This window comes from Bombus impatiens, unplaced genomic scaffold (assembly GCF_000188095.3).
Source record: "Bombus impatiens unplaced genomic scaffold, BIMP_2.2 scf_2222, whole genome shotgun sequence".
Classification (NCBI taxonomy): Eukaryota; Metazoa; Arthropoda; class Insecta; order Hymenoptera; family Apidae; genus Bombus; species Bombus impatiens.
In genome coordinates, this window is record NT_178641.1 from 3046157 (window position 1) to 3057008 (window position 10852).

General features: G+C 39.3%; 3 protein-coding genes across 6 annotated transcripts in view; 2 read left to right on the plus strand and 1 right to left on the minus strand.

Moving 5' to 3' along the window:
* The window catches only part of LOC112213930, a 216026-nt gene that overhangs the window by 47479 nt on the left and 157695 nt on the right, over positions 1–10852 (plus strand). The window lies entirely within an intron of this gene.
* LOC100742238 lies at positions 4694–8653 on the minus strand. 2 transcript variants are annotated; one of them, XM_003494407.4, is made up of 3 exons: positions 8258–8651; positions 7551–7733; positions 4694–6067 (listed from the first exon to the last, which is right to left on the minus strand). In XM_003494407.4, exons 1-3 carry the CDS (start codon positions 8492–8494, stop codon positions 6017–6019), a joined length of 471 nt encoding a protein of 156 aa, XP_003494455.1. In that variant the 5' UTR covers positions 8495–8651; the 3' UTR covers positions 4694–6016. The 2 variants fall into 2 exon arrangements, with proteins under 2 accessions (XP_003494455.1, XP_012248667.1); XM_012393244.3 differs by lacking the exon at positions 4694–6067 and having other exon boundaries at positions 7382–7733; positions 8258–8653.
* On the plus strand, positions 6162–7141 carry LOC105681834. Its single transcript, XM_012393245.3, has 2 exons — positions 6162–6583; positions 6665–7141. Exons 1-2 carry the CDS (start codon positions 6404–6406, stop codon positions 6947–6949), a joined length of 465 nt encoding a protein of 154 aa, XP_012248668.1. The 5' UTR covers positions 6162–6403; the 3' UTR covers positions 6950–7141.

Here is a 10852-nt window from a genome sequence, read left to right on the forward strand (position 1 = left end):
GGGGGGGGGAGCAGAGCAGCGCAGCCCATATTCGTGCATTGTGGCACGTTCCATCGCGTTCTCAACTGAACTGAACTCGACTCAACAGTGGAGGACACAATGGGCGGTATGAATAAGTATAACAGACAGACACCGGTACAGACAGACACAGGTAGCTCAGGCCGCAGTATGTGAATGAGGAACCCATTTGATAACACGCCTCCACAGCCACCCAGGTCCATTGTGTCGCTTCCTATTCAGCTGCTCTATGCCCTCTTCTCCTCCTATCCCCTCTCTGCCTCCTTCTGCACCCCCACTGCTTCTGCTGTTCCTGCTCTTCCTCACCTCTTCATCCTCTATCTTCCCCTTCTCCATTCGTTCGTTCCGATATCACCACGGAAATCTTATCCTATCGAGCCCCTCTGTACCTTTGTACACGCGAAAAATCATGAGGGCATCCGTTCCCGTTTCGCGCTTCCGGTTGCAGATGATACTTACTATATCGCTTCTTTGGTCCTTGGTTACAGCGTCTTAACGCTCGACGAGTGTTACGTGTTAACGCGGGAAGAACTTTGGAAAGGAGAATGATTGAGAATGGTTAAATCTTGAGCGGTTCTGTAATCTAAAACGTTGATAGAGCATCATTACTACTAGATCTCAAACAATCTCGCATTCTTTAGTTACAAATGTCCCATCTGTCGTCTGCAAACGATACAAAAAAAAACAAGAGAAAGAGATCGAATGCTTTACTAGTTTTCCACCATTTAATTTAGAAGGTTTACTCGTTATTTTGCAACAGCCAGGGTAATACCATTTCGCTTATTCGACGCATCTTGAAAAATGAAAAAAATGCGCTAGATAGAATATTTTAATTTCGTGTTGGCTTTGATGCAAATGAATGAAACGCAAAAATTCCAGTACTACTTTATGGATGCAAGTCAATGCTTATACTGTACGTAAAAAGAACTGACAAAGATATTAATCCAATCACATTCGGTTGGCTCGTCAAAACTAGAAAGCTAGAAAGGATTGCTTCTGCATTATCCGGTCTCCTTTTTTCCATCTTTGTGTAAAAACGAGGAACGATGTGGTAGTGTCGGTACGGTGAATATAATTTTTATCTATTTCGCTTGGCAGTTGAGTTATTACTTTGGCCAGCAGCGCAAGGTTTACGGCCTTGTTACCCGGAGATTGGCTTAGATAAACCCTTTGCGAGATAGCGCGACGACTTCGTAAGAATTTTCATCATTTTTACACGAGGGGGTTCACGGCCTCGTTCAAGTCCTGTTTCAACGTCGGTCTCGTTCAGACGACTCAACCTACCCTTAAGTGAGAAGACGCGTGAGATGCGATCAATTCTTGCACGATTCGATCAATGTTCTTCGGATGTGGGTCTTAGGCTATGCTTACAGAAGATGCATTTCCTTACAAACGTTGGAACAATAAATACATGCACTTACATTTATATAGATGTTCCTGAAAGTATTTGCACATTCGGTGCAATCAGATCAAAGGATCGATCATATTTCGATCGCTCTGAGCTCTCGACATTGAGCAAACTTAAAGCGAAGTTCTCGACTCAGGTGTCTCTGCGGGTCCAATATTTCTCAGTCTTTAATTACTGATTTTTTTATCAATATCTAAAGTAAAAGACGAGTCAAAAAAATTAGATTAGCCGGGACGAGATTCTTCGGACGCTTCAGAACATTCGTAGCTTTAGACTTGCAAGTCCGAGTCTCAAGAACCGAGCCTCGCGTTTATTTCGTAATCGACGCGAACTTGTCGTCGTGTATCATAAAACCGACTAACGTGTACCGATGGCCTGGTTACCCATATACAGCGTATACGGTCGACGTTTGAACGCGACGCAAGGCGATGGCGATACGAGGCGATTTTGTTTCGGTTTTTCGCGACAGCGGTGGCGCGGATCCGGGACGATTCGGTCGATTAGCGTGCATGGATCTAAAAAGCGGCGCGTCCGCGGGGTAATCGTCGCGGTTAGAATCTGCAACGAGCACGGATGGCGAGTCGAGTCGCGTATTTATCCAAATTGTAATATTGACGCGAAGTGGACAGATATTTTGGAAAGGGTGAAAGCGAGTTTCACAGAGCGCGTCCGCGTCCACGTTCGAATCGATTTTCTAGTCAATGCCAGAGAGCGGACCGGCAACAATGCTCCGATTTTCGGGATCTCGCTAGCATAAATAGCAAATAGCGAAGGTCCTGTAGGTGTATGTGGTTCACGTTGGACCAGCGAACGAACTATCCCAGCGTGCTCTCTCTCCGGCTCGCTCTGTACGTACGTGTACGTTGTACACCGAGTACCGACAACAATGAGGCAGAGACAAAGGCCAGGTACAATGCTGATGTTGAACTCGACTGATTTCGACGATTTTTGGCCTTTGCATGTGCATCGCGCGTTACTCGACAATGATTCCCGCATACGTAATCATCGCTATGGGCAGGGAAGGTTGGTACACTCGCGAAGCAGTGGCTCTCACATTGCGCCCTCTTTTTCCCTCCGCGTGGATTCAACCTTGCCGAAACCGGCGAAGCCGAAGCCTGGTCCCGTTCCCGCCACCGTCCATCCGGGGCTTTTCAATGCTCTTCTCTAACGCCGACGCGTTAATCTAACAATGACGCGACGCCATCGCGATTCCGCGAGCCGTTTATCGGTTTAAATACCAGCACAGGCTGGGTAATAATAATTGTAAGCGATAGCCGATTTATGCCCGCAATCAGCCGTGTTTCTAGCGGCCCGCTACAATCGATCTAATCAATGGCATTAATGCCAAACCGGCCTGGCTATTTAAATGTGAAACTGATAATTACGCGGGCACCGCTGCTTAATATTCTGCGCTCGTTCCAACGTTTACTGGATCATTAGCTACGTTCCATGGAGAAGAGCATCGATCGAAGGATACCCACCGATATCCGATGAAATCATCCTACGCTTAGTCATTCTTTTACGAGTGCACCTCATCTAAAACGAAGAGCATAATCGCCGACCAACTTTGGTATTCGTTTGATCCAGTTCGCAACGCTACGAATCCGTTTCATAGAGAGGAAACTATATCTCAAGTCAACTGTGAAACCTGGAGAGGACGTTGGATCTTTGGAAGAGCGGCTTAGCTCCGTTCTTTCGCGAGGGTTTTTCGTGAATCGCGAGCGAAGGGGGGCCGATCGATTGAGCACCCCTGACCGCACCTGAATAGATACATTGTGCCGGGGCAGCCTATTGACGGGCGATTGTTCCCTCAACAATAACAACAATATCTGAATAGTCGTCGTGCACATCTCTCGCGCGCGTTGCACGCACCCACGCACGCACTCGCGCTTACACGCGTACATGCGTGCGCGCACATCCCTTTGCACGGCCCTCGCACGCTCGCGTCGCGCATCCCTTCACACGCTCGCACGCACGTCTCTTTACGTTACACCATCGCAGTTACACTCTTGTCGTTGCGATAGAGAATTTCTCGCGTTCTACAGGCACGTGTAAATAGTTGGCGGACACGAAAGGGACGCGCTCGCGCGTTAGATCTTGGAAATTGCGGCTTGAATCCATCGTAACATCGTATTTGCGATAGGCTCGCTTTACAAGAGAGAATACAGCGACGTGGAAAAGTTTCAGACCAGATAGATTCCTTACTTTATATTTGAAAAGCGGTCTATTTTAAAGAATTTTAAACAACTAGTATTATCGTAGCTTGTGTAACATTGTTCGTGCATTATACTATTTCTTTTATTCGTCACCTTTATTATTATTATTATTATTATTGCTTGATAAATTCTTTTAGATATCGCTTTTTGAATACGCTAGTTGGATAACAGGTTTAAAAATTCGCTCTGGCTGGAAACTGAAGCGCGCCACTGTATTCTCTTGTTACAAGATCGAAATTTCATTATCATTTACGAATCGATGTTGAAAATTTCTACTTGTGATCTTCTAATAAAATTACATAATATATAGTTTTGCTAGACCGATAAAAGTTTAATCGAAGTTTCACATTTTTTAAATTTATAAAATAGACATTATACGAAGGGAGAGATTCAGCGATGAATCCATTTACAGATTTCGTTTTGAACTTTACCAACACTATTTCATTGCGGTGTTAATGAATTTTCAAAATGTTTTGTATAATGCGCATAATACACTCGTAAAAGGTTCTACAAGTTTTCAGTAGTTTCGTTACAGCCGCTTTAGGGCTTTACAAAAGTTTGTAAATGGAAATTCTGTAAAAAACTAGTAGAATCTGTGAAAGAGTGTAATATCGTGTCAAACGAATTCTCAACGTTACGCGGACGACTAACACGATTCTGGATATTGAAGGAAAGATCGTGAAAATCTAAATGATTCCGTGAATGCATAAAACTTCATAATCGACTCTAGGAATTGCGGACAACAGATAGTGCCATTAATCAAGTTGAATGAAAAAAGCAGGTCAGCAGTAATTCTCTGAGAATTAGGAGATTTCAAGCTAAGTTTGTTCATGATTGAACCGTGATTAAGATTAATAATAGTCGTTCTTTGTAATCAACCTATCGGTATCTTTCATAAAACAATCAGATTAAATAACTTTTACGCAATTGTTGCATATTGCATTCAGATTTTCTTCTACTTTCTTCTTAACTCCGTAACGATTGGTTTCTCTGAAATGTTAAGCAATTAAGAGTTCGATGACATGCACGTTGGCTTTGATTTATTTATAAAAAATACATGAATATAGAAGAGAGAAAGATGCATAAATACAGAAGAGTAGAAGATTCATTAAGAGTTATATGATAATGAATGAAAATCGTATGGTTAATGAGTATTAGTTAAATAATTGAGCGTAACATAGCGTCGTTATGAAATATTGTTTATTACCCGCTTATAAACAATGGTCAGTAAAGACTCTAGCGAAATGGCTTTGGTACAATTACAATACTCTGTGAACGCACATTACATTTATCGTGAAAATGTATAAGCCAATTATAATTATAGCGCATTGGTCGATTGTTCGTAATATTATAATAGGTCGCTATGTCGTTGCGCACAAAGAGGTATACTTAATAGAATGCTTATTAATAATTCTACCTGTGAAAAAGTCACAGCTAGTATTATCAACTTAACGTTGATTAATGTGCGACCATTGATTAAGAAAATTGGCATTTTTCGTGCTTTAGCGGCAATAAAGGTTTCATAAAATAGGGGAAACTCTTAAACGTAATCAAGTAAATTCAAGCGTTTTCAAATATTCTTCCACGATGTTCTTAATAATATAAACTTTCCTTTGCAACGTATAGGTGTCACATTTTCCCGTACGTTTTGTAAAAAAGAATTGCAATTGTTGGTTATTCTTAGAATCGCCCGGCAACGACGTTCTTAAAATACCTAATAGTAAACAATCTTTCAGACGAGCCATTTACTGCGTATGCATGAATTGCATAGCGAGAGGGCCCGTACTGTTTCTATAGTATAGTTAAATATATTATAAAAAAATATGAGAAATGTATTACGCGGCCCGTTACCGACTATCGTTTAATCGACGCAAATGTAATCTTCAGACACACGGCTAATTAATATAAGTCGTGAAATGAAAATTGGCACAATTGTCTCGTACGATTAACTAAAGCCTGTGTGTCATCAAAGAACAAAACTCGCAAAATTTTTCAATAAACCTCTATCGTTCGTATCTGACGATCAATCATCCAGTCAACACGATACAGGCACATGAAAAAAAAAAAAAAAGAAAAATCTGGAATATTCAATACAGAAATTCGTATCGCTTCTCGAAGCTCAATTTCTTAATTGTTAAATAGTACGGAGTAGAATTTTCGTGTACTTAACGACGAATACGCGATCACCTTTTCTTTTTCATTAAGAAGCATGCACTTTATCGCGCATCTATTCACTAGTTTTCGTTAGTTTTGTTCATTAGACTATTTCCAAGCCGGCTGCCGCTTGTCTATCTAGTATCACAGTCTGTTGTCGTAACGCCGTTCTCCTTGTCGGTGATCTTGAATGTCGGTGATCCTGAACATCGATGAAAGTCTAAAACAGGTATGGCGATGGTTCGCAAAAACCACAATCTTGACAAGTTTTCTGGAAAAATAAAAATTTGAAATTTAAAATCCGCGGAAGAGTGGAGAGTTTGAAATTTGAAAATTCCCATTTGAAAATGCCGATGATGTTAATATGGAACAAAGTTGAAAATTTGATATTTAAATATTTGAAAATTTGAATATTCGAGATTCGAAGGTTTAAAATTCGCAGCTTGAAATCGGAAAAATTTAACGGTTTCCACGCCTTCTGCGATGTTATGTGTGATCATCAGCGAGCGACTTGTCTCTAGTTTGTTTTCATCAGGATTTTTTCGACACGCACAAAATGGCCGAGTCCTAACGCAAAGGAAGACGACCGATCGAGTCTGTCGAGTTCATGAAAATTTATTTCCTTCCTTTGCCTCTATCCCCTTCGATCGTTCGATTCCTATCACTGAAGCATATCGCACAGCGAGAAAAATTGATAATGCAGAACTATTTAGCGGCACGTTATCGCCGAGTTCACAACAGAATCAAAGATGTTGGAATATCGGATCTCGGAGGCAAATTTTCCAAAGTACGTTGAACGAACAAATGGGATTTTAATTCTTCCACTAACAAATCTTCTAATTTTCGTTGATTGTTTCACGATTTTTAGGCCGTCAAAGAAATCAGAATATTATCGTTGTTGCACCGTTTTCCACAATCACTGAGCAAAGTCTCCTTTGTCGGCGCAACAATCGCGGCATTTCCTGACAACCATTACTGGCGAAAATCTCGTCCGTTTAGGTTTTGGACAGTTTGTTTAATCGTCTGTTTACCAGTGATTTATCAGTATCAAGCAACGAAACCAGAGAAGCTAGAAATCCTTAGACGAAACTTAGAGGCATCGGTGGAGAGCGATAGAACCGAAGAGGAAGGAGGAAATATTCCACGTGGGTAGAAAGTAATTGGAATGGAAATATTCTCGGAGACGAATAGACTGGAAGAAGGATAGACGAATTATTACGTTTAATTGGAGCAAAGGACTTGAAGGAGACTCCAAATTAGTTAGGATAATTTTGCATATCGAAATACGTTATTTATATTCGTAATAGTAACTGAAATTCGAAGAAATAACAAGAAATCAGGTTAGTTTGTGGATGGTTAGAGAAATAATTGTGTATCGTGTAACGTAATTGAGTTTAGTGTATGTTTCGATACGAGACGTCCGTTAAATTGTTGTTAGTATTAAACTTGACATTATAGGAAAAAAAGTATTTTGATTTGAATTTTTCATTTGTTTTGAAGTATTTTCCCATGCGTTGCCATGTAAATTAAAAAGTCATAGGATTCGCAGCAATAAGGAAGGCAGTAAGAAAAACGCAAAAATTTATTATAACGAATATTAGTTGACTATGAATTTATTTATAGTACATGTCAAAAAATTATTCGATTTTGATTCACTTTCATTTGATTGTGGTCGGTTGAAATTACTGGAAAGTAGAACTGCCGACCTTATTGCAGCAGTAGTCATTTTCAGTTGATAAAATTGGCAAACTCACTGTTGGATAATCTTTCGTTGGTCCTTGTTCTCCGACAAAACGATAGTACACCGATCTATTTTCTATGAAACTTTTGTAATCGTAACGAGGCGTCGTTGGGACTCTCATTTGCCAGAATGGTTCTCTGAGATTCGCACCCAAATTTAATATATCTCGTTCTCTATAAAAGATACGAATCGGAGCCTGAAAACGAAATCGAAATTTTCAATTTTCATCTTTCTTTATTATTTTTATATTATTATTATTTTTTTAATATGATTTTATGTTATTATAGCTTTCCTGATTGTTAACGTTTTTCACAGTTAACCTTTGTGATGCCACACAGTTAGACAAATAGAGATATGCTTCGCATTTAAAGAAATATTTACAATAGATATCATATAAATAGAGTTAGAAATATGTTTCAGCCTCTAAGTATGTATTATAACATGTTCTTTACTTTGAATTATGTGCATTTTGTACACACTCTACGCATTTAAATGTCCTATATGACCTCACTGTTTATTTATCACTATGCTTGGAATTATCATACATTTATGAGAAATTTAAAGACGGAAGAAGACATAGAATTCGTTCAATATATAAAAATATTTACATAAAATATCCAAATTAGATGAAAGAAGTGGCTGAGTAGCTCTTTTAACTGTGTGCTCAAAGAAATGTAAATTTGCGTGAATATTCTGTTTTCTTATTATCAGTTCGTATACCTCTTCTTCTTCTGGCGTTTCTGGTCTGGAAGAATCTGATGTTTGATCCGGTGTGGGCGATTCGTTGGAAGGTACTAAACTGCAGATTCCACTTGATTCGCTCGCGGTACTCGGCGATATCGGCCCACTAATACCATTCAAAGTTCTCAAACCCTGTTCATATAAATCTTTCGCCCCCACAGAGGTGAAATGTTCAGCTTCCAAACCAGACAGAGGCAGAGCTATAGATAGTGCCATTTTTCACTTCCTCCTTTGATTAGCTCCGAAGATCTTCTTGATTCACTTCAATTATAATGAACTTTCGATTGCTAGAAACCGTTACGACGTTGATCGACAACTAACTAAACGTTTAGTAGATTCTTCTTCGTCTACAATGTTCTTTATTCAACACGTGTGTGTATTCTCTATAATATATTGTACGTGTATACATTACAATGAAATAGTGTGCGAAAGTAAACATGACCTTTCTGATCTTCGGTGGGAATTAGTAATGTATGTCTAATTATAGATAATAATATAGCTGAGTACCGTGTGTTTCTTTGTTATTAATTCTGTTTAATAGACGTTAGTGTATATGATCTTTTACATTGGAATCTTAATATATGGAGAGTTTATTCTTCTATTCCAGAGTTTATACTCTTCGTCGAATGCCCATTTCATTTGCTTGTGTAAATAGTATTTAAAACATTTTTTGGTAGAGTTTATTCCATAACTTAGCATTATTCCTTAATTTTATAGGATAGCACGGTAAAGATGTGGTTATCTTTTACCGACAAAATGCTGATCCTTCGTCGGTAACAATCTGCAGTTTCAGCTATTACCGACGTTAGTTTATTTCTGCTCGTTGTACCAAGAGTGGTAATATGGGAAAGCGTTTCTTTACCGACAGTTGTACATTGGTATAAAAATCGGAGAATAATATCATTCTTCCGTTAAAATATTTCATTTAAATAATGTACTACAATCCAAAATCAAGAATAGGTTGTTCAGAATATTGAATTTTATTTGGAATTTTATAATTTTGACCGACAAATTGGCTAACTCGTCGGTATCATCAATTTTGAACTCGTCCTTTTTGTATATCGGTAATGCAGATTCCTTTGTTTCTCATCCCTTGCCCTTTTAGAAACTGTATTTTACTCATTAGCTACTAGAGGGCTACTGGGATGAAACGCTCCATCCTGATGATACTTTTTTATTAGTTTATTAATGAAAAATAAATTATATCCATTTCATTGACATTAGAGCTTCGTATGCTAATTTATAGTAAAATATTTAAGCTATTTTCACAACGTAGAAGTAAAAAATTAACAAAATTCTCCCATGTATGGTTTTCTCGCTAGTGATCGTTAGAAAGCGCAATTCCTATATAAGGATGGTTCATAGAGTATAATTCCGTGGTCCGGAGCTACTCAGGGATGCTTGCGAAAGAAAAAATGTTCAAACCTTAGAAGGTGGTTTCATTTTCAGGGCTCTGTGATTATCCTTTCCAGTTTGAGCACCACCATTTGTACCTGACTACCATCAACCTCTGTTTTCAGACAAAAGGGATGAATGCGAGGGTGATGCAAATGCCAGAAACGAAGAGTGCTATCCAGTTCGGTTATAAGTATATTCCTCGAGCACTTTCTGAAATAGGTGCAGCAGAAAACGCCTCGTAGGTCTGAGTTCCATATAACCAAATCTCTGAAAGGGAGTAGAGAACTTATCAAAAATCCTAGAAAGGGTGGTGTATATTCATGTACGAAGGTCGATTTTCCCCAGTTGAACGAAAGAAAGTCGTCCCGCCAGTATTACATCTTGAGTACTATATCTGTGTAAACTCCAAGCTTAAGAATTGATCGTCATAGTAAACTGGGAAAAGTAACTTTCAAAACTGTAGTAGTTTGCCGTCAAACAATGACCACATTTTTGATATTTCTCCGGTCGTTTATTTTTTTTATTGCATATGTTACAAATTTCGAAAAATTCTCCTATCCGTGTACATATTATACAAAGTATAGCGAAATTACATTTTCCTGCAGTACCGACTTGGGACATCGCGTGGGTGTTTCTCGAATGCGCCACTAGAGCATCCGAATGCTTATGCACTTGCAATTCTATTCATTTCTAAATTTCATCATAATTTGCCACAATATTATTCAAAATGTCTGTCAACCAAACAAAATACCAATACATTTGACAAATGATAGAGCAAAGATTACAAATTGGATACAGATATTTCTCCTTATGGCATTATATTAATTTACCAAATATCTCGGGGACTTTCGATATTTATTCCAACACGCTGATCCGCGTATCGTTATTGACATATCAACGCGAGTCATTTGGAGCAACGTGATTTCCACATATGTCACGCTGGCATAATTATTACGCACGTTACTTTCCGTTCGTCCGTAATGGCGTGTTCCTCGTACCGGCTTGACCACGTATACCGGGTGTCTGGGTTCGCGCGCGGAACTCCGCGACCCATCCGGTGGCCTTAGCAACGCACATGCGCCCTTCTTGGACTCTCGTCTCTCCAGTTTCTCTCTCCGGATGGTTGGGGATTGGCCCGGAGTAACACCCCCTCATAATGGGTTCACCCGTCCGCGC